Source organism: Hyperolius riggenbachi, chromosome 3, assembly GCF_040937935.1.
Source record: "Hyperolius riggenbachi isolate aHypRig1 chromosome 3, aHypRig1.pri, whole genome shotgun sequence".
Taxonomy (NCBI): Eukaryota; Metazoa; Chordata; class Amphibia; order Anura; family Hyperoliidae; genus Hyperolius; species Hyperolius riggenbachi.
This window is the reverse complement of record NC_090648.1, coordinates 12,356,109-12,380,824: the sequence shown is the minus strand read 5'-3', so window position 1 is coordinate 12,380,824 and position 24,716 is coordinate 12,356,109. Positions and strand designations below refer to the sequence as shown.

The 24,716-nt window shown below is 44.2% G+C and overlaps 1 protein-coding gene and 1 long non-coding RNA gene across 3 annotated transcripts in view; one reads left to right on the top strand and one right to left on the bottom strand.

The window, feature by feature from the left end:
* Positions 1-24,716, bottom strand: part of LOC137562486 (uncharacterized) — a 255,675-nt gene that overhangs the window by 130,009 nt on the left and 100,950 nt on the right. The gene's annotated exons all lie outside the window — the stretch shown is intronic.
* Positions 1-24,716, top strand: part of LOC137562482 (chloride channel protein ClC-Kb-like) — a 114,525-nt gene that overhangs the window by 24,531 nt on the left and 65,278 nt on the right. The window contains exons 2-6 of the mRNA XM_068273857.1: positions 10,674-10,802; positions 20,778-20,906; positions 22,147-22,286; positions 22,397-22,474; positions 22,557-22,635. Coding sequence (XP_068129958.1) covers positions 10,674-10,802; positions 20,778-20,906; positions 22,147-22,286; positions 22,397-22,474; positions 22,557-22,635 — 555 coding nt within the window. The remainder of the gene's footprint in view (positions 1-10,673; positions 10,803-20,777; positions 20,907-22,146; positions 22,287-22,396; positions 22,475-22,556; positions 22,636-24,716) is intronic.

Sequence of the window (24,716 nt, the reverse complement as noted above, 5' to 3'; positions counted from 1 at the left end):
GGTCTTTCTTGTATTCCTGTATTGTCATATTGCTGTATGTCACCCCTAAATATTGTCTGTAACCCAAACTAATGTCCAGCGCTGCGTAATATGTTGGCGCTTTATAAATACAATAAATAATAATAATATACACTGATAATGGTCACACCGCACTGTATAATAATACATAGTATACGCTGATAATGGTCACACTGCACTGTATAATAATACAGAGTATACACTGATAATGATCACACCGCACTGTATAATAATACCGAGTATACACTGATAATGGTCACACTGCGCTGTATGATAATACAGAGTATACACTGATAATGGTCCCACTGCACTGTATAATAATACCGAGTATACACTGATGATGGTCACACTGCACTGTATAATAGAGAGTATACACTGATAATGGTAACACCGCACTGTATAATAGAAAGTATACACTGATAATGGTCACACCGCACTGTATAATAATACTGAATATACACTGATAATGGTCACACCGCACTGTATAATAATACTGAGTATACACTGATAATAGTCACACCGCACTGTATAATAATGCAGAGTATACACTGATAATGGTCACACTGCACTGTATAATAATAGAGAGTATACACTGATAATGGTCACACTGCACTGTATAATAATACAGAGTATACACTGATAATGGTCACATCGCACTGTATTATAATACCGAGTATGCACTGATAATGGTCACATTGCACTGTATAATAATACAGAGTATACACTGATAATGGTCACACTGCACTGTATAATAATAGAGAGTATACACTGATAGTGGTCACACTGCACTGGATAATAATACAGAGTATACACTGATAATGGTCACACTGCACTGTATAATAATACAGAGTATACACTGATAATGGTCACACTGCACTGTATAATAATACTGAGTATACACTGATAATGGTCACACTGCACTGTATAATAATGCAGAGTATGCACTGATAATGGTCACACTGCACTGTATAATAATGCAGAGTATACGCTGATAATGGTCATACTGCACTGTATAATAATACAGAGTATACACTGATAATGGTCACGCTGCACTGTATAATAATACAGAGTATACACTGATAATGGCCACACTGCACTGTATAATAATACTGAGTATACACTAATAATGGTCACACTGCGCTGTATAATAATACTGAGTATACACTGATAATGGTCACACTGCACTGTATAATAATACACAGTATACACTGATAATGGTCACACTGCGCTGTATAATAATACTGAGTATACACTGATAATGGTCACACTGCACTGTATAATAATGCTGAGTATACACTGATAATGGTCACACTGCACTGTATAATAATACAGAGTATACACTGATAATGGTCACACTGCACTGTATAATAATACAGAGTATACGCTGATAATGGTCACACTGCACTGTATAATAATACTGAGTATACGCTGATAATGGTCACACTGCACTGTATAATAATACTGAGTATACACTGATAATGGTCACACTGCGCTGTATAATAATACTGAGTATACACTGATAATGGTCACACTGCTCTGTATAATAATGCTGAGTATACGCTGATAATGGTCACACTGCACTGTATAATAATACTGAGTATACACTGATAATGGTCACACTGCACTGTATAATAATGCTGAGTATACACTGATAATGGTCACACTGCACTGTATAATAATACACAGTATACACTGATAATGGTCACACTGCACTGTATAATAATACTGAGTATACACTGATAATGGTCACACTGCACTGTATAATAATGCTGAGTATACGCTGATAATGGTCACACTGCACTGTATAATAATACAGAGTATACACTGATAATGGTCACACTGCACTATATAATAATACAGATTATACGCTGATAATGGTCACACTGCACTGTATAATAATACAGAGTATACACTAATAATGGTCACACTGCACTATTTAATAATACAAAGTATACACTGATAATGGTCACACTGCACTGTATAATAATACCGAGTATACACTGATAATGGTCACACTGCACTGTATAATAATACCGAGTATACACTGATAATGGTCACACCGCACTGTATAATAATACACAGTATACACTGATAATGGTCACACTGCACTGTATAATAATAGAGAGTATACACTGATAATTGCCACACCACACTGTATAATAATACCGAGTATACACTGATAATGGTCACACCGCACTGTATAATAAGACAGAGTATACGCTGATAATGGTCACACTGCGCTGTATAATAATACTGAGTATACGCTGATAATGGTCACACTGCACTGTATAATAATACAGAGTATACACTAATAATGGTCACACTGCGCTGTATAATAATACTGAGTATACACTGATAATGGTCACACTGCACTGTATAATAATACAGAGTATACACTGATAATGGTCACACTGCACTGTATAATAATACAGAGTATACACTGATAATGGTCACACTGCACTGCATAATAATAGAGAGTATACACTGATAATGGTCACACTGCACTGTATAATAACACAGAGTATACACTGATAATGGTCACACCGCACTGTATAATAATACACAGTATACACTGATAATGGTCACACTGCACTGTATAATAATACAGAGTATACACTGATAATGGTCACACTGCACTGTATAATAATACTGAGTATACACTGATAATGGTCACACTGCACTGTATAATAATACTGAGTATACGCTGATAATGGTCACAATGCACTGTATAATAATACAGAATATACACTGATAATGGTCACACTGCACTGTATAATAATACCGAGTATACACTGATAATGGTCACACTGCACTGTATAATAATACACAGTATACACTAATAATGGTCACACTGCACTGTATAATAATACAGAGTATACACTGATAATGGTCACACTGCACTGTATAATAATAGAGAGTATACACTGATAATGGTCACACTGCACTGTATAATAATGCTGGGTATACGCTGATAATGGTCACACTGCACTGTATAATAATACCGAGTATACACTGATAATGGTCACACTGCACTGTATAATAATACTGAGTATACACTGATAATGGTCACACTGCACTGTATAATAATGCAGAGTATGCACTGATAATGGTCACACTGCACTGTATAATAATGCTGAGTATACACTGATAATGGTCACACTGCACTGTATAATAATAGAGAGTATACACTGATAATGGTCACACTGCACTGTATAATAATGCTGGGTATACGCTGATAATGGTCACACTGCACTGTATAATAATACCGAGTATACACTGATAATGGTCACACCGCACTGTATAATAATACGGAGTATACACTGATAATGGTCACACAGCACTGTATAATAATACACAGTATACACTGATAATGGTCCCACTGCACTGTGTAATAATACAGAGTATACACTGATAATGGTCACACAGCATTGTATAATAATACACAGTATACACTGATAATGGTCACACTGCACTGTATAATAATACACAGTTTATGCTGATAATAGTTACACAGCACGTATAATAATGTATAACCATTACTCTGCATTGTATAATAATACAGTGAGAAATTATAATAATACCGGCACACTTGACATAAGGAGCAGGGAATGATTAGACGTGTCTGGCAGATAAACTCTACAACACGATGATACTGTACACACTGGCAATCATCACAGAGCGCTCTTTATTGCTGAATATGATTATATTGCTCCTGTATTTGATATGTAAACACATGAGAGGTTGGCACTGTTCATATTCAGGCGATTAATGTGAGACTTGGTGACCTCATTCACATTGGGTGATGGAAGGTGAACTGACAGTAGCTTCAGCATCAGTGAGACACAATGAGGATGTGAATCGGCTGACGTGATTGGTCAGCATGTCTTCTGCTGGCTGTGACAGCAGGTGGAGGGCCGAGCACACCTTTCCTTCCTCCTCAGCATGACTTCTTCAAATCCAGGTCCCTTCCTAAAATCATACTCACCAAAGTCAGTCTAAAACCTCCCCCCCCTGCAGGCATGCTTCTGATGAGCACAATGTGACGTAGCCTCGAGTCAATTACACATGAAGGCAGCATTTTCATATAACACCTCTAATGAAGCAGGTATTGTTGGTCCCACAGTCACGTGGGTGAGCCACTGAGTCCCGACAAAGCTAGTCTCATTGAGGGGTCTATGCCATACAACCTGCAGAAACAATATTCACATTACAAAGAAACGAGATGGATCTGCGCTTGCGTCCAAAAGCATCTAAAATCTTTATTGCTGGACATGTCTGACTGAACAAGAGAATGGCACATACAGACTAATCCACAGCTAACATGCTTGGGACCAGATGGTCTTTAATCATAGCTTAGCTAGTTCACCACTGAGGGGTTTTTCCCCTCATGGACCAGATCAATTTTCACCATTCATCACTCCACACTTTCTTTTGCCAATAACTTTATCACTACTTATCACAGTGAAAGGATCTATATTTTGATTTTCACCACCAATTAGACTTTCTTTGGGTGGTACATTTTGCTAAGAACTATTTTATTCTAAATGCATTTTAACAGGAATAATAAGCCATTATAGTTTTAAAATAATACATACTCCTGTAATTAAAACCTATGTATTTTATATGCCCATTAGTCCCTGTTATTACAATGTCCCTATCACAATGTATGGCGATAATATTTTATTTGGAAATAAAGGTGTATTTTTTCAGTTTTCAGTGCATCCGTCACTAATTACAAGCACTTATTGTCAAAAATAACAGCCATATACCCTTATGACATAGATATTAAAAAAAGTTGAGTCCCTCAGGTAATTATTTACTTCACATATGCTAGCTATCCTTTGCCACTCTCTCCTTCTTTTGCCCTCAGCTTTTCCAAGCATCGAGGATTTTTCCAAAGAATCCAGTCTTCTCATTACGTGGCCAAAATATTTGTTTTAATAGTAGTATCAGCCCTTCTAGTGAACACTCTGGCCTTATTTCTGTAAGTAGTGACTGGTTAGATCTTCTCGCAGTCCAGGGAACTTCCAGTAGCTTTCTCCACACCCACAATTCAAAAGCATCAATGTATCTATGTATGACCTTAATTATAGTCCAACTTTCACAGCCATATGTTACTACTGGGAAGACTATGGCTCTGACTATACTGATCTCAGTTGGTAAAGTGACATCTCTATCTTTAGTACCTTGTTCAATCCATAGCTTTCCTTCTGAGCAACAAGTGTCTCTCATCTCTTGCCGCAGTCACCATCTGCAGAGATCTTCCGTCCCAGGAAGATGAAATCTGTTACAAATTTTTTCCCCCATCTATTTGCAGATGGTTAACCTTCCTGGCGGTAAGTCGCGCAGGAGGATTTCTCAGGCCCTGCTGGGCCGATTTGCATAATTTTTTTTTTGCTGCACGCAGCTAGCACTTTGCTAGCTGCGTGAGCACACCGATCGCCGCCGCTCCGCGCCGATTCGCCAATATCCGCCGCGGCGCCCCCCCACCCCTGCCTTAGACTCATCCATTCTTCCCACCACTCTGCTTCCACATCTCCCCTCTGCGAAGCCCTACACTGGCTCCCTATCTGCTTCAGGATCCGCTTTAAGATTCTGTGCCTTACCTACAAATCTGTGCACAAGACCTGCCCAATCTGCATCTCTGAGCTCGTCCACAGATATATACCTGCCCGCCACCTCCAGTCCTCCAATGATCTCCGCCTGACCTTCCCACACATTTCTCACTCCCATGCGTGCCTACAAGACTTCTCAAGAGCTGCTACCACCCTATGGAACTCCCTTCCAGTCCCCCTCAGACTCGCTCCTTCCTTCAACTTCTTCAAGCAAGCCCTCAAAACACATTTCTTTAAATGGCCTACCCCCATCTACAACACTCTAACTCTCTCAGTCAAGCACATTTTCCACAGCCCTACCTTATGTGTCACTCCCCCAACCTTTAGATTGCAAGCCTTTGGTCCCCCCCCCCCCCCCCCCCGTTTAGTTTGTCCTTAATCTTGCTACCCCAGCAATGGCACCCTTCTCATGGACTAACTCGGACTTGATTTTCTGGGTCTCTGTAAAACTCATTTTATACCCTGTTTGCATGTGTAACCTTGTGCTATGTTGTATAGCCGTGTGCTACCTCTCTTTCTGTCACGCCTTGTTTACAACGTATGTATCCCTATATATTGTCCAGCACTGCGTAATATGTTGGCGCTATATAAATACAATAAATAATAGTAAATATCACAGATTGTTAATATTCCTGCCAGCTATTTTATTCTAGCATGTTACTCATCCAAACCAGCTTTCCACATTACATATTCAGCATACAATTTAAATAAATAAGGAGGCAACGTGCTGTCTTGTTGCACTCATTTACCAAGTTACAGATTGCCCAGCAAGCTCAAAATGAACCAGAATCCTAAGAGTGTGTAAGGGGCTACAAAGGACCAAAAAGCCTCCTTACTAAAAAAAAACTATGCAAAGCAAGAAGGCACATTTCTGTTTTGCAACTGAGAACCAGTCTGTTATTTTATACTCCATTCTAACTGTTGCTTCTTGGGTTGCATATAGATTCCGCCAAAGGCAAATGAGATGACCTGGTATGGTAGCGGGGCGCAGCAGCACGGCAGTTTACATACAGATCGCTGTGCTCGTTTTACATTAGTGCAATTCATTTTTTCCCAAAACGCATTCGTTGGCCTGCGCAATTTTTGGTGCGATCGTCTCAAGGTGCAAATATGATGAGTGGAAATTGCGGGTTGTGTGATCACAATGCACTGCATTTCTGCGCACACTTCCCAGGAAAAGGGAAGTAGTCTCTGTCCTGCTTGTCCAAGACCAAACTTGCCAGTTATTCCACTTGTTTTTTGCTGCCAACTTTAGTATTCCAGTCAGGACGTATGTGATGGGCATTATGTCCTGAAGCTGGATAAACGTTATTTACTGTAATGTTGAATGGCTTGCCTTGCAATCTTTGAGGGTGCGTGCCTTATCAGAGTTAACATGCCTTATCAGAATTAACATGCCTTATCAGAATTATTGTGCCTTATCAGAAATAGCATGCCTTATCAGAGTTAACATGCCTTATCAGAATTAACGTGCCTTATCAGAATTAACGTGCCTTATCAGAATTAACATGCCTTATCAGAGTTAACATGCCTTATCAGAATTAACGTGCCTTATCAGAATTAACATGCCTTATCAGAGTTAACAGGCCTTATCAGAATTAACATGCCTTATCAGAATTAACGTGCCTTATCAGAATTAACGTGCCTTATCAGAGTTAATGTGCCTCATCAGAGTTAAGGAGCCTTATCAGAATTAACATGCCTTATCAGAATTAACGTGCCGTATCAGAATTAACATGCCTTATCAGAATTAACGTGCCTTATCAGAATTAACGTGCCTTATCAGAATTAGCATGCCTTATCAGAATTAACGTGCCTTATCAGAATTAACGTGCCTTATAAGAGTTAATGTGCCTCATCAGAGTTAAGGGGCCTTATCAGAGTTAACACGCTTTATCAGAGTAGCATAACGAGCGCTATGAATTTATGCCTGCTAACTGGCAATGAGGAGAGCTCCACTCGTCCTGCCCTGAGCAGCTTTAAAGGCCATTATCCCTGCACTTTGATTGGCCCAATAGGCTACCTGTTGGGCCAATCAAAATGCGGGGATAATGTCCTTTAAAGTGATTGGACCCGCAGGGGCTCAGGGCAGGACGAGTGGAGCTCTCGTCATTGCCAATTAGCAGGCATAAGTTTGAAGCGCTTGCTATGCTACTCTGATAAGGCACGCTAACTCCGATGAGACACATTAACTCTGATAATTCACGCCAACTCTGATAAGGCACACTATTTGTTATAGTGAATCAACCCCTAAATTAAATAATTCTTTCACTTTTTGGATTTTAACCAAGGATTGATGTTGATCCATTTTATTGGTGATGATGGCGACTCCATTTCTTCTGTGAAGTATCCTGTTCACAATAGAAAATCTGATGTGAAATGACCAGCGCCAGTTCATTTTAGTACACTAATACCAAGGATGTCAGCAATGTCCTATCATATTATTATTATTATTATATGTTTATGTAGCACTGACATCTTCTGCAGCACAATACAGAGTACATAGTCATGTCACTGACTGTCCTCAGAGGAGCTCACACTCTAATCCTGCCATAGTCATAGTCTAATGTCCTACCATATTATTATTATGTATTTATATAGCACTGACATCTTCTGCAGTACATTACAGAGTACATAGTCATGTCACTGACTGTCCTCAGAGGAGCTCACACTCTAATCCTGCCATAGTCATAGTCTAATGTCCTACCATATTATTATTATATGTTTATGTAGCACTGACATCTTCTGCAGCACATTACAAAATACATAGTCATCATGTCACTGACTGTCCTCAGAGGAGCTCACACTCTAATCCTGTGTATGCCGGTGCGTACACTAGCACTCCAGCAACCAGGCAGTACACCCTCTCCTATGCGTTCAGATCGTGCAGATCACAGGGACGCCAGGAACTTCCGCAATCTGGTCAGCGTGCAGAGTGTGGAGTAGGTCACATGGACGCACAGGCTCCGCCCATCTACGCGTTTCCCGCCCCTAAGTCGGGCGATTCGTCAGGATGTCCGTTAAGGCGTTCAACAGTCCTTCCTTATAGCTTCCTCCCCATGTTAGCTCCTCCCCTCTCTGTTACGTGTCATACAGCCTCATTATAGAGATTCCATGCAGCACACTCGGACAGCTGGGGGAAAGGGAGGCATATAATTGGCTCCAAACATTTCCACGAGTACATACGCTTCAAGGTATGGTGCTACAATTTGGATCATCAGTACAACAGAGACTTTTTTGACTACACAGTTCCAAGTACTCACAACACTCGTCCATTAACGTTTTTTTAGGACAGCAATCAAAAAACAGGAGAAAGGACAGGTGACTAGCAAAGCAATACATGACAGTTTTTTTCTATCTCCTTTGTTCCTCTCCTTGACAATAGGCAACAGGTATTCACCACATGCAGATATCTCATATGCACAGCAGGTGCAGGCACACCTATCTCTATGGTCAGAGTCATCTCAGGAATATGCAACCTTTTTCAAATGGGGTTTAAGGCTAAATTCATTGTTAAGGCCACATGGGGATATAGTCTGCAGTTTAAAAATCCACATACTTTCCTTACAGAGGAGCTCATTCCTCCAATCCCCACATCTCCCAGAGATCTTCAATCTATAAATCCCCTTAAAAAGCGTACCCTGCAATTTTGATCCATGTTGTTCTGCATAGTGCCTGCCCAGCGTTGTGTCCATATTTTTATTTACAATGTTGCCCATATGTTCTAATATACGTGCCTTCAGAGCTCTTTCTGTCATCCCTATGTACATAAGGCCACAGGGACAGGTAACCATATATACTACCCATTCTGAGTCGCAATTAATAAATGATTGCAGACATGCTAATCCTACCATAGTCATAGCCTAATGTCCTACCATATTATTATTATGTATTTATATAGCACTGACACCTTCTGCAGCACATTACAGAGTACATAGTCATGTCACTGACTGTCCTCAGAGGAGCTCACACTCTAATCCTACCATAGTCATAGTCTAACGTCCTACCATATTATTATTATGTATTTATATAGCACTGACATCTTCTGCAGCACTGTACAGAGTACATAGTCATGTCACTGACTGTCCTCAGAGGAGCTCACAATCTAATCCTACCATAGTCATAGTGTAATGTCCTACCATATTATTATTATGTATTTATATAGCAGTGACATCTTGTGCAGCACTTTACAGAGTACATAGTCATGTCACTGACTGTCCTCAGAGGAGTTTACAATCTAATCCTACCATAGTCATAGCCTAATGTCCTACCATATTATTATTATTATGTATTTATATAGCACTGGCATCTTGTGCAGCACTTTACAGAGTACATAGTCAACACTGACTGTCCTCAGAGAAGCTCACAATCTAATCCTACCATAGTCATAGCCTAATGTCCTACCATATTATTATTATGTATTTATATAGCACTGACATCTTCTGCAGCACTGTACAGAGTACATAGTCATGTCACTGAATGTCCTCAGAGGAGCTCACACTCTAATCCTACCATAGTCATAGTCTAATGTCCTACCATTTTATTATTATGTATTTATATAGCACTGACATCTTCTGCAGCACATTACAGAGTACATAGACATGTCACTGACTGTCCTCAGAGGTGCCTACAATCTAATCCTACCATAGTCATAGTCTAATGTCCTACCATATTATTATTATGTATTTATATAGCACTGACATCTTCTACAGCACATTACACAGTGCATAGTCATGTCACTGACTGTCCTCAGGGAAGCTCAAAGTCTAATCCCTACCATCATCTTCACAGTCTGCAATTTTAGGACAATTTTTTTGTGACCAATTAATCTATCTTGATGTTTTTGGGATGTGGGAGGAAACCATAGTACCAAGAGAAAGCCCAAGGAAACACAGGGAGAACATACAAACTCCATGCAGATACTGTCCTGGACCCAGTGCTGCAAGGCGAGAATGCTATCCATTACTATGCACTGTGTAATGTGACACTTGTTGTAATGCATGATAATCTTATGTGTGTGTTTTCTCTCTCATATGACAGCGGTGGGACGCACTCTGCGGTTCGCGCTCAAGCGCTTTGGTGAAGATTGGATCTTCCTGTTCCTGTTGGGAATCACAATGGCCACCATCAGCTTTGGTCTTGATGTCACCATCGCCAAACTACAACGATGTGAGTGTCATCTATGCCTAGATAGCTCTTTCAGTGTAAATTAAGTAGAGATGATGAACAGAGGTTTGAACCTTTTTACGGTGGCCATATATGTGGCAATCTGAACTTTCAATCACTCGTGAATTTGATCACTTTATTCATTCTGAAGATTGGTCGTGTTTGGGTGCCCATACACTACTCGATATTGTGGGACGATCGACCTTCTGATTTGATCATTTTATTGATACAGGAAAAAAATTGGTGCCGCTACATAGGTAACTAATTGATCTCTGTTGATAGATTTCATCTGAAATCGTTCAAAAGAATTGACTGGGAAATGGAATACTGGACAATCGCAAATCGGCTGCGAATCGGTAATGGCTTTCGATATCGCAATGATTGATGGACCCCCATCCGGTGTGTGTGTCTCCCCTGCGCCTATGCAGGGTTGAAGATTCACCAGTCATGGCGATGCAAATCCTGGCCCCCACCACAGTCCAGCGTCACCGCGAGCGCTTGTACCATGTGACACCAGGAGGCCAGGATTTGCGTTAGTGCGCAGGGGGGGAGACACATATACACTTGAGGGGTGGCAGCAAGATGGTTTCTAATGACTTCATGCTGAAATCAATTGGAAATCATTGTGCAGTGTGTAGGCAGACAATATTCGATGTATGATCTATCTAATGGCCGATCTGGTCATACATTGAGGGATGTATAGGCATCTCTACTTCAAAACTTTACCGTTCGCTTATAGGCAGTCAACCAACGACTCCAGTTACAACATTTCAGAGATACAAAGTTGTCTTCATGTACAAAATAAACAATACTGGGGTTTTTAATACATATTTTTGTTGTTAAAGTGAATGTCAACTGACACTAAAAAAACAAAAACAGATACTTACCTTTGAAGGGGGAAGACTCTGGGTCCTATAGACTACAGCACAGTTCCTCAAGGCCCACTAACAGTGTATGTTTTCCAGAAAACCACCAACATGCACAGGTGAGGTAATTAGTGTCTCAGTAGAGCTGATGAACTACCTGTGTGGATTTCCACAAAACATGCACCGTTGGTGGGCCTTGAGGACAGGTTTGGGGAACACTGCCGCCCGCTCCTCTCATGGTCCCCTTGTTCCAGCGCTGTCACCCCCAGTAGCAGTGTTTGACCGATCGGTTGAATACTATTCTGTGCCGCCGGTAGACTCCGGAAGTCTTAGTGAGCCTGAGTGCTCCTGAAGACAGGCGGCTCCGCTCTGCTCCTGCGTGAGCATGCTCTCTTGGATGCTGATGCATGCGCAATACGGAGTCGCCCATCTTTGGGAGCACTAGGGCTCCCAAAGACTTCCGAATCCTTCCGCAGTGGCAGATTGGAACAAAAAGACATCGCTGGAACACGGGGACCGTGAGAGGAACAGGAAGGCTCTTTAGGACCCAGAGCCTTCCCCCTCTTTAGGTAAGTATCTTTTTTTTATTTCAATATTTCAATTTACATTGGCATTAAATTCCACTGTATAAACATATATAAGTAGTATAAAAATGTTGAAAACCACCAAAAAAACATAGTGTATAGTATATGTCCAAATCTATAGTTGTCCAACAGTAAATTATTTATCCAGGTTTCACCATGTTTAACCATTTCAGCCGCCCAGATGTGATCCTCACGTCCAGGCGGCTGCTCTGCCGCGGTGCCGCGCTTCGTTGCGCGTGATCGCAGACGCGCTCCCGTGTCCCCGTGGAGTCCCCCGGTAGCCCTGGGATCAGGGAACATGGTTCCCGTTCACCAATCGGTGTCCCCAGCAGAAAAACCGATGCTCTCTTACCAGAGGCCGCAGTCTTTCTGCAACAAAAAGTTTCCCCGTCCTCCTTGTGCTTCCGGTTAGCGAGATGCACAAGATTTAAAAAAAAAAACCGCAAGGTGGCCATCTTGGGGCCAAATAGTAAAACTACATCTACAAAAAATTTTGAACGGAATTGATTTTAACATTTAAAATTAACTGTTTATTTCCCACACCAAAAAATTACACAAATAAAATTTTTAATGGAAAAAAAAAATTACAATTAAAAAAAAAAAATAGTTACCTAAGGGTCTGAACTTTTTAAATATGCATGTGAAGGGGGTATACTACGAACATTTTTTAAATTATAAGCTTGTAAATAGTGATGGACGCAAAACGGAAAAAATGCACCTTTATTTCCAAATAAAATATTGGCACCATACATTGTGATAGGGACAACATTTAAATGGTGTAATAACCGAGACAAATGGGCAAATAAAATACATAGGTTTTAATTATGGTAGCGTGGATTATTTTAAAGCTATAATTGACGAAAACTGAGAAATAATGAATTTTTTCCATTTTTTTCTTAATCTTCCTGTTAAAATGCATTTATAAAAAAATTATTCTTAGCAAAATGTACCACCCAAAGAAAGCCTAATTAGTGGCGGAAAAAAACAAGATATAGATCAATAAATTGTGATAAGTAGTGATAAAGTTATTAGCGAATGAATGGGAGGTGAAAATTGCTCTGATGCATAAGGTGAAAAATCCCCGCGGGCTGAAATGGTTAACACAGGACTCAATTTACAAACAAATTCAACTTACAAACATTTAGTTTCCAACTGCCCCTCTTTTAGGAACCAAATCCCTCGGTCCCTCTGTCTTCCCCATTTGTCCCACTTTCAGGACTCATATACAGATCTATATATTTTTCTACTGAAGAATGTGCTTAAATGTGGTTAAACTTTATTCCCATCCTTTAAATTGGTATATTTCTTATTTTAAAACATTATAATGAAGGAATATGAACCAGGATAGAAAGAACCAATGAGGTTTGAATGACTAAACTACATATTTTTCCTATGAAATCTTTAGGGTATGCGTGACTAGGGAAGTGTCGAGGGCGTGGTTAGGGGGTGTGGCTTAAGCATCCCTCTTTCTTATCTCAAAAAGTTGAAACTTAACCTGCTTGTAAGTAGAGACCCGCCTGTATGTGCAGGAGGAGTGGCTGGAAGTCGCAGTATCATTTTTGGCTGTTTTGTAAGTTGTTTGATGATAAAAGGATAGTTTTTAATTGGCAGTATTGAAATTGATGGAAACTGTTTAGTTGAGTGCTGAAAATATTGAAGCATAACCCTTTATGATAAGAAACGGAACTAGGCAAGGTTGCCCCTTGTCCCCATTGATTTTTGCTTTATCGGTGGAGCCCTTCTTGTGCAGGGTGAGGCAGGACTCCAACATACGGGGTATAAAGGTGAAGGGATCGGAACACAAGGTGGCGGCATACGCAGATGATTTTCTATTCTACCTGGAGAGGCCACTCATCTCTCTCCCAAACCTGATGAAGGAATTCCAGATTTTTAATAGGATGTCAAATTTGAAGATTAATTTTGATAAAAGTGAAGCAATAAGTTGGGGTATGAATAAAGAGCAAAAGGAGTTGCTTAAAGAGAATGTATCCTTTAAATGGCCAGGGGGAGTGCTGAGGTACCAGGGGGTAAAAATAATGTTTAGCCTGAAGGAGATGGTGTTACATAATTATGCCCCGATCCTGGAACGGGTGAAACAGGACTTGGGAGCTTGGGATCAGCCAAGTTTTTCATGGTTTAGGCGAATTGCCATAATAAAAATGAATATCCTTCCCCGGCTATTGTACTTATTCCAGGCCCTGCCCATACCGGTTCCATCGGCATTTTTTAGGGACCTTACAAGCTCCATAAATAAATTTGTGGGAAAGGGCCAGAAGACGAGAATAAGGGGTAGATTGCAGACAGCAGAAAGAGAAAAGGGTGGGTTAGCGGTCCCAAATATGAAATATTATTATGAAGCAGCTAATTTAACTAAAATAATAGATTGGCATAGGCATAGAGAGGAGAAGAGATGGGTGGCCCTGGAGGAGGATATAATAGGATACCCCCTAAGGAATTTACCCTGGTCAGCACAAAAAAGTAGGAAGATTATATCCAATAAAGGAGCAGAGATGATAGAATCGATGATAAAGATTTTTGATAAAAATAGGGAGAAAGCAGAAATGTCCCCGTGGCCAACACCTCTTATCCCAATCCTAGGAAACATAAATTTCCCTATGGGGAGGAACCCAGTAAGTTATTTAGGTTGGAGGAGAAGGGGGAAAGAATTAAGGGCTCTTGATCTGGTGAGGGATGGGAGGTGGGTACCCATACCAGAAATAAGCACGGAGGAGGGGGGAGGGGAAATAGATGAATAGAGCCATGTACAATTTAAATTCTTCTTACAGAGCTATGGTACTAAGGAGATGTTGAGTAGGAATCTTACCCCATTTGAGAAGCTGTGTATGGGAAGGGGGCAGCATAGAGGGACACTTTCAAAAATACATACATTATTAAATGAATCAGAGGACCCTACAGTAGAGATTCGGAGTAAGTGGGAAAGGGACTTGGGAAAAACATTTTCAGAAGACCAGTGGAGGGACATAATAAAATGGGCACGTAGATCATCTATATCCACCTGGGGACAGGAAGCGGGGTATAAGATCTTTGCTAGATGGTACTACCCCCGGACAGGATCAGTAGGATGTACCCAGGTGCCTCAGCGCTCTGTTGGAGATGTGGGAGTGAGAGAGGGGACTTATTACATGTATTCTGGGGGTATAAAGAAATACAGAAATTCTGGGTAGAAATAAGGAAACAAATTAGATTAATCACGGGGACGGAACCCCCAGATGAAGCTGCCTTTGTCCTGCTTCACAGTAATGATTGGTCCACCAAGAAGTATAAGAGATCATTGATGAGATTCCTGGTGAATGCAGCCAGGATTCTCATACCTAAACACTGGAAGACAACTCAAAGGCCTACAACATGGGAGTGGTTTGTGGAAGTAGACGGGGTTTGGAGAATGGAAGATTTAACCAGTTATATACATGGATACAGGGGAAGACATGAGGAAAGATGGAAACAGTGGCAGGAATATAAATTGACATCAGAATATGAGAGGGTAAGAAAGGGATCAGGACAAGAGGGGCCAGCTGACTCAGCGATATAATGAATCTAGCACAAGAGGAGGGAATAGAAAGCCAAATTGACCCGAGAAAGAATGAGAGAGAGAGAGTGAAGAATGAATGTATATAGAAGTGATTGTGATAGGATTTATTGGATGGAAAGTAAGGATGGTATAATTATGAAGAGAAAAGGGGAATTGACTAAAATATGATGGAGAAGAAATTGAAATGTCTTTTTTTTCTTTCCCTAAAAAGGAAAATGTATATGTTTTTAAAATCCATCCAGTGGGTATTGTGTAGAAGTGCTGTTGTTTTTTTTGTAATATGATATATTTAACCTCTTGCCGACCGCGTCACGCCGATGGGCGGGGCCGCGGCGGCAGCCCCAGGACCGCCTAACGCCGATTGGCGTAAAGTTCTGGGGCCAGCTAAAACAGGAGATTGCGCGCAGGATACGCACGCATCTCCTGCTTGGGGGGCGGAGTTCCGCCCCGCCTTCAGTCTCCGAGCGGCTGTTGCCGCTCGGGAGACTGTTAGACGGCGTGATCGCCGTTTATTTAGGTGTACAGCGCTGCGATCGGCAGCAGCGCTGCACTGGGGACAGCTGTGTGACACGGCTGCCCCCCTGGGACACTGGAGAGCGATCGGCTTTCATAGGCAGAAGCCTATGACAGCCGATCGCCACAATTGGCTGGCTGTGGGGAAGGAGGGAGGGAATCTGTTAAAGGAACATACTTTTTTTATATAAAATCAGGAACAAAAATATTTGTAAAAAAAAAAAAAAAAAAAACAATCTGGGGGTGATCAGACCCCACCAACAGAGAGCTCTGTTGGTGGGGGGAAATCACTTTTGTGCTGTGTTGTGCGGCCCTGCAGCTTAGCCTTAAAGCTGCAGTGGCACAGTTTACTTAAAATTGCCTGGTCACTAGGGGGGTTTAGCACTGCAGTCCTCAAGAGGTTAAAAAGCAAAATAAAGATAATATAAAAAAAAAATAATAATATTGAAGCATATAGTGCAGCTCATAGGAAAGTCACTGTAGTCATAATGTTTGAAGTGTTTGCGCACTTTATAGTACCTGAACTGGAATGTAATCTATTAAAATAAACATGCCCCCTTGTAGCTTTGTCAAGGGATTACCAGATCGCATGTATTCTACATGTAAACTTTTCACCATTATGCCACAATAGGCTGATAAAAAAATGGAGTAGAAGTTTAGCAAGAGAGCCCTTGTACAGATCTGCCTGCTGCGTCAGACATGTTATATAAAGCTTGCTATAATACAGGATTTCTGTAGGAATTGTGCAGATCAGGACTTTGTGTTCTGTCACTGCATCATATACAGTCTATTGTAGTCCGTTCTGTGAATTGTGCCGTCTTAAGCTAGAGCTATCCTCCAGCCTCCCCATCCTGTACCTGCTCACTTGGTGCATAGCGGTACATACATGCAATCAGGGTCGGACTGGGACACAGTAGTACAGTTTTTTCCCTCGGTGGGGCCCCCTTCAGGTCTCTGGTGGGCCCCCCCTCCTTGTCTGACAGAGCTCCAATTGCTGCCTGCAGCACAAAAATTCTCTTCTCAGTGCTGTAATCACTCATGCTGAGAGCAGTGGCGTAGCTAAGGAGCTGTGGGCCTCGATGCAAGTTTTACAATGGGGCCCCCCAAGCACTCTATACATAACAATTGATACGGCGCACCAAAACCTGCCAATGGCAACTACAGTGTCAGAGGTGCAAGAAGGGAATGGGAAACAGCATGTTAATAATTTCCACTATTCAAAGTATCTATAGAAGTGATTATTATGAGCACAGGACCAATAGAGGTAATACTGTAGTTAACCAGTTCGGCCTATCTGGACGAGCTTCCTCGTCCAGATAGGCACTGCTGCTCCCGCCGCATCGTGCGCGTGATCGGGCATGCTCCCGTGCGCGCTCCCGCCGCTAGCCCCCCGATCAGTGAATGGGAATATAATTCCCATTCACCGATCTAACTTCCCCGCAGAAAAACCGGCGCTTTCTAGTGAGAGAGCGCGGTATTTCTGCCCCCCAGGAAACTTCTCCGTGTTCTTTAGTTCCTGGAGGCAAGATCGTTCGCATCCAGGACTTTTTTTACTGTGGCTATCTTGTGGACAAATAGTAAACTGCACCCACATACATTTTTATTGAAACAATTCTATTATTTTACCTTTAAAATTAGCAGTTTCCCTCCCACACCAAAAATTACCCACATACATTTTATATAAAAAAAATTTTTTAAAAAAATACAATAAAAAAAAAACAAAAACAACATAAATAGTTACCTAAGGGTCTGAACTTTTTAAATATGCATGTCAAAAGAGTACGTTATTATATTATTTAAAATGATAAGCTTATAAATAGTGATGGACGCAAATTGAAAAAATGCCCCTTTATTTCTAAATGAAATATCGGCACCATACATTGTGATAGGGACATCGTTTAAACGGTGTAATAACCGGGACAGATGGGTAAATAAAATACATGAGTTTTAATTACGGTAGTGTATATTAATTTCAAACTATAATGGCCAAAAACTGAGAAATAATGAGTTTTTTTCATTTCTTTCTTAATCTTCCTGTTAAAATGGATTTAGAAAAAAATAATTCTTAGCAAAATGTACTACCCAAAGAAAGCCTAATTAGTGGCGGAAAAAACAAGATATAGATCAATTCAATGTGATAATTCAAATAAAAAAGGAACAAAAACTGGCACTAAATGCGGCAGGGATGGATACCAGGTCACACTGGGCTTACCTGCAGCGTGCTCCCAGGCAGTGCAAAGTCCAAGTCAATCAAGGAAGAGAGAAGGGCACTGCTGCATAAAAATAAAAATACCCTTTATTGTGACCGGGTCGACACACAGGTTACAGCAGTGGGGGGAGGAAAGTTGTCTGACAGCTGTTTCGCAAGGGTTAACCTTGCTTCATCGTGGCTGTTTTCCTGCTGTCATAAAATGTAGGATAGGGGGTCAGATCAAGCAATGACATCCTAGTCTATGTGAGAGATTAAACCCTTTCTGATCCACTGTCAGACTTATTCCAACAGAGAACCGTTCCCTCTAGCTCCAATAAGGAGCTATATGGCTGGCGCTGGAGGCGCGGCCTCAGCTCCATCAGATCAATGTGCGCCACAGAGCCATGTAACAGAAATTATTTGGGTTCACAGAGACTGTGCCATCGACTACTCAGATCAAAGTGCTAGACTTATGCTGGGCATACACGGGTCGATCCGGTGGCCGATTAGCCGCCAGATCAACTCCCGCCGCGTCTCCACGCGTGCATCAGGCTCGATTGATAAGCCTGCGTGACTGCCGTGTATGCCTAGCATTAAGGCTCGTACACACGCCGTACTAAAGGCAACGACGGGTCCGTCGTCACCTCCCGCTGGGCGGGTTTTCAGCATGTGTACAGTCGGTCGGCGGACTGATAAGGCTGTTTCTGAACGATCCGCCGGGCGGATCGCTCAGAAACAGCCTTATCAGTCCGCCGACAGTGCGCACACGCGCTACTGTCGCCTGAAAGACCGCCCAGCGGGAGGGTCTGACGGACCCGTCGTTGGCGGCCGTAGTGCGTGTGTACGCACCTTAAGTCCCACACTTCTATTCCCTGCAATACCATGCTGCACTGTGTAATTATGCCAGTGCGTGCATTGTGGGGCGGAGCTAGCACATATGGGCTGACTCTGCCCCTCCCTAGTGTAAGGAGGTAGAGACGATTGGCTCCCAGTGGCACACAAGGGTTAAAAGGTACCTGAAGTAACAGAGACATGGAGGCTGCCATATTTATTTCCTGTTAAAGAGACTCTGAAGCGAGAATAAATCTCGCTTCAGAGCTCATAGTTAGCAGGGGCATGTGTGCCCCTGCTAAACCGCCGCTAAACGGGGGTCCCTTCACCCCCAAACCCCCCACTGCAACACTTGGTCGCAGACTTGGTCGCTCCTGGAGGCAGGGCTAACGGCTACAGCCCTGCCTCCAGTCGCGTCTATCAGCGGCGCATCGCCGCCTCTCCCCCACCCCTCTCAGTGAAGGAAGACTGAGAGGGGCGGGGGAGAGGCGGAGATATGCGCTGACGGACGCGCGTGGGGCAGGGCTGCAGCGGTTAGCCCTGCCCCAACCAGGAAGCACTCCCCCGCTGCACCGAGGGGATTTGGGGGTGAAGGGACCCCCGTTTAGCGGCGCGATTGTGGCGGTTTAGCAGGGGCACACATGCCCCTGCTATCTATGAGGTCTGAAGCGAGATTTATTCTTGCTTCAGACTCTCTTTAAGCAATACCAGTTGCCTGGCAGCCCTGCTGATCTTTCATGCATCAGAAGTGTCTGAATCACACCAGAAACAAGCATGCAGCTAATCTGTCAGATCTGACAATAATGTCAGACACACCTGATCTGCTGCAAGCTTGTTCAGGGTACATATTTTGCCTGTGCTGCAGCTGAGACACATTAAAAACAATCACATTTCCACTGTTATAGTAAAACGTTTTAACCTGCATATTTAAAGGGTACGTGAATTAAAAAAAAAATACATGGTGGCCACACCTGGGGCATCTTCCGTTCCCGCTTCCCCTTTGCTGTGCCGGCCTCTCCTCCATCTTGGTGCTGTGCCCCTTGTTTCTTTCCTCTGGGATTGTGTGTGTGAATGGCTGGGAGAGTTCTGGGCATGCTCAGCTTGGAAGCATTAGGGACTGCACATGCCCAGTGAGCTCCTGGCCAAGGCTGCAGCACACAGCCATACGGGAGAGCACACTGAAAGGGCACATTAGTGTTCGGAGCATGCGCCCTGCAGGGAAGAACGTGAGACATAGCTTTAACACCGGACACCTGCACACTGAGGAGGCCACAGAGTGTATGGGGCTCGGAGGAAACCCAAAGCATGACTTTTGTCAGTTCAGAACTAGAGATACTGATCTCTTCACTTTATTTCCACTTCACGTTCACTTTAAGCTGTTTTAAAATGTTTTAAAATTTTCGCATTTGATGTAATTTGATGTCTGGATTTTGTTTTTGGCAGTAAATCTGTGGGTGTATGATGCTCTCAGCCAGTACCTCTACCTGCAGTACTTCTCCTGGGTCCTTTACCATGTCCTTCTCATGAGTATATCAGCTGGAGTGGCCAAATATATTTCTCCTCAGGCTGCAGGTAAGTGTGGAAGTCAGTACTATACTTACTGTGTCAGTGCACAGATACAAGGCATGTCACCTGGCAGGGATGGAGACCTAATACCTCAGATGACATTTCAGGGCTGTGGCTAAAAAGACTTCTCACTAGCTTGCAGGCTAGAGATGTGTTCTGTTCCTATGCAGAGGGGAGGGCAGAGGCCCAACGCAGCAGTGCGGGAGTGACGTCACATGCCATCAGTCTACCCCTCCTCCTGCAGAGTGACACAGACAAAATGGAGCTGCCAGTCTGCCCCTCCTCCTGCAGGGTGATACAGACAGAATGGAGCTGCCTGTCTGCCCCTCCTCCTGCAGAGTGACACAGACAGAATGGAGCTGCCAGTCTGCCCCTCCTCCTGCAGGGTGATACAGACAGAAGGGAGCTGCCAGTCTGCCCCTCCTCCTGCAGGGTGACAGACAGAAGAGAGCTGCCAGTCTGCCCCTCCTCCTGCAGGGTGACACAGACAGAAGGGAGCTGCCAGTCTGCCCATCCTCCTGCAGGGTGACACAGACAGAAGGGAGCTGCCAGCCTGCCCCTCCTCCTGCAGGGTGACACAGACAGAGCTGCCAGTCTGCCCCTCCTCCTGCAGGGTGACAGACAGAAGAGAGCTGCCAGTCTGCCCCTCCTCCTGCAGGGTGACACAGACAGAAGGGAGCTGCCAGTCTGCCCATCCTCCTGCAGGGTGACACAGACAGAAGGGAGCTGCCAGCCTGCCCCTCCTCCTGCAGGGTGACACAGACAGAAAAGAGCTGCCAGTCTGCCCTTCCTCCTGCAGGGTGACACAGACAGAAGGGAGCTGCCAGTCCGCCCCTCCTCCTGCAGGCTGACACAGCCAGAAGGCGCTACCAGCCTGCCCCTCCTCCTGCAGGGTGACACAGACAGAAGGGAGCTGCCAGTCTGCCCCTCCTCCTGCATGGTGATACAGACAGAAGGGAGCTGCCAGTCCGCCCCTCCCCCTGCATGGTGATACAGACAGGAGGGAGCTACCAGTCTTCCCCTCCTCCTGCAGGGTGACACAGACAGAAGGGAGCTGCCAGCCTGTCCCTCCTCCTGCAGGGTGACACAGACAGAAGGGAGCTGCCAGCCTGCCCCTCCTCCTGCAGGGTGACACAGACAGAAGGGAGCTGCCAGTCTGCCCCTCCTCCTGCAGGGTGACACAGACAGAATGGAGCTACTAGTACATGATGATATAAAAGCCCATTACTACTCTGCTTCATTTCAGGTTCTGGTATACCAGAGATAAAGGTCACACTGAGAGGAGTGGTGTTGGCTGAATTCTTCACTTTTCGTACTTTCATTGCAAAATTAATTGGCGTCACATGCACGCTGGCGGCCGGAAACACAATATTCCTGGGGAAAGTAGTAAGTATCACTGATTGATTTATTGGCAGAGAGAGCACGAGGGAGGTGTACTGGCAGGAAGCTCAGTGTTATAACATATTTATTATCATACTTTGGCCTTGCTTTTATAGGGACCATTTGTTCACATGGCCACCATACTTGCGACACTGCTGGGAAAGATCATGGTTAAACTAGTTGGAGCCAAGGAGGTAAGATAATGTGCAATTAACCTTATAAATGACTGTGGTGTGTCAGGTCACCTTCTCATCCTTTACTGATGGTATCCTTCAGAATCCAAGTCGCAAGTACGAGTTACTGATTGCTGGTGCCGCAGTGGGTGTGGCTTGCTGCTTTGTTGCTCCTGTTGGAGGTAAGTGTCTTTTTCTATTAAGTTCCTTCTACACCCTTCCCAGCCACTTCCTGCCCCACTCTGTGCCTGTCACACTCCAACTCCCCCTCCATCTGTCTTCCCAGCCACGTCCTGCTCCACTTTGCACCTGCCACACTCCAACTCCACCTCCACATGTCTTCCCAGTCACTTCCTGCTCCACTCTGTGCCTGACAAACACTCCAACTCCACCTCCATGTCTTCCCAGCCACTTCCTGCCCCACTCTGTGCCTGTCACACTCCAACTCCACCTTCATATGTCTCCCCAGCCACTTCCTGCTCCACTCTGTGCCTGACAAACACTTCAACTCCACCTACATGTCTTCCCAGCCACTTCCTGCTCCACTCTGTGCCTGTCACACTCCAACTCCACCTCCATATGTCTTCCCAGCCACTTCCTGCTCCACTCTGTGCCTGTCACACTCCAACTCCACCTCCATATGTCTTCCCAGCCACTTCCTGCTCCACTCTGTGCCTGTCACACTCCAACTCCACCTCCATATGTCTTCCCAGCCACTTCCTGCTCCACTCTGTGCCTGTCACACTCCAACTCCACCTCCATATGTCTTCCCAGCCACTTCCTGCTCCACTCTGTGCCTGTCACACTCCAACTCCACCTCCATATGTCTTCCCAGCCACGTCCTGCTCCACTTTGCACCTGCTACACTCCAACTCCACCTTCATATGTCTCCCCAGCCACTTCCTGCTCCACTCTGTGCCTGACAAACACTCCCAACTCCACCTCCATATGTCTTCCCAGTCACTTCCTGCCCCACTCTGTGCCTGTCACACTCCAGCTCCACCTTCATATGTCTCCCCAGCCACTTCCTGCTCCACTCTGTGCCTGACAAACACTTCAACTCCACCTACATGTCTTCCCAGCCACTTCCTGCCCCAATCTGTGCCTGCCACACTCCAACTCCACCTCCATATGTCTTCCCAGCCACTTCCTGCTCCACTCTGTGCCTGTCACACTCCAACTCCACCTCCATATGTCTTCCCAGCCACTTCCTGCTCCACTCTGTGCCTGACAAACACTCCAACTCCACCTACATGTCTTCCCAGCCACTTCCTGCCCCACTCTGTGCCTGCCACACTCCAACTCCACCTTCATATGTCTCCCCAGCCACTTCCTGCTCCACTCTGTGCCTGTCACACTCCAACTCCACCTCCATATGTCTTCCCAGCCACTTCCTGCTCCACTCTGTGCCTGTCACACTCCAACTCCACCTCCATATGTCTTCCCAGCCACTTCCTGCTCCACTCTGTGCCTGTCACACTCCAACTCCACCTCCATATGTCTTCCCAGCCACTTCCTGCTCCACTCTGTGCCTGTCACACTCCAACTGCACCTCCATATGTCTTCCCAGCCACGTCCTGCTCCACTTTGCACCTGCCACACTCCAACTCCACCTTCATATGTCTCCCCAGCCACTTCCTGCTCCACTCTGTGCCTGACAAACACTCCCAACTCCACCTCCATATGTCTTCCCAGTCACTTCCTGCTCCACTCTGTGCCTGACAAACACTCCAACTCCACCTACATGTCTTCCCAGTCACTTCCTGCCCCACTCTGTGCCTGTCACACTCCAGCTCCACCTTCATATGTCTCCCCAGCCACTTCCTGCCCCACTCTGTGCCTGCCACACTCCAACTCCACTTTCATATGTCTCCCCAGCCACTTCCTGCTCCACTCTGTGCCTGTCACACTCCAACTCCCCCTCCATATGTCTTCCTAGCCACGTCCTGCTCCACTTTGCACCTGCCACACTCCAACTCCATCACCATATGTCTTCCCAGTCACTTCCTGCTCCACTCTGTGCCTGTCACACTCCAACTCCCCCTCCATATGTCTTCCCAGCCAGGTCCTGCTCCACTTTGCACCTGCCACACTCCAACTCCACCTTCATATGTCTCCCCAGCCACGTCCTGCTCCACTTTGCACCTGCCACACTCCAACTCCACCACCATATGTCTTCCCAGTCACTTCCTGCTCCACTCTGTGCCTGACAAATACTCCAACTTCACCTACATGTCTTCCCAGCCACTTCCTGCCCCACTCT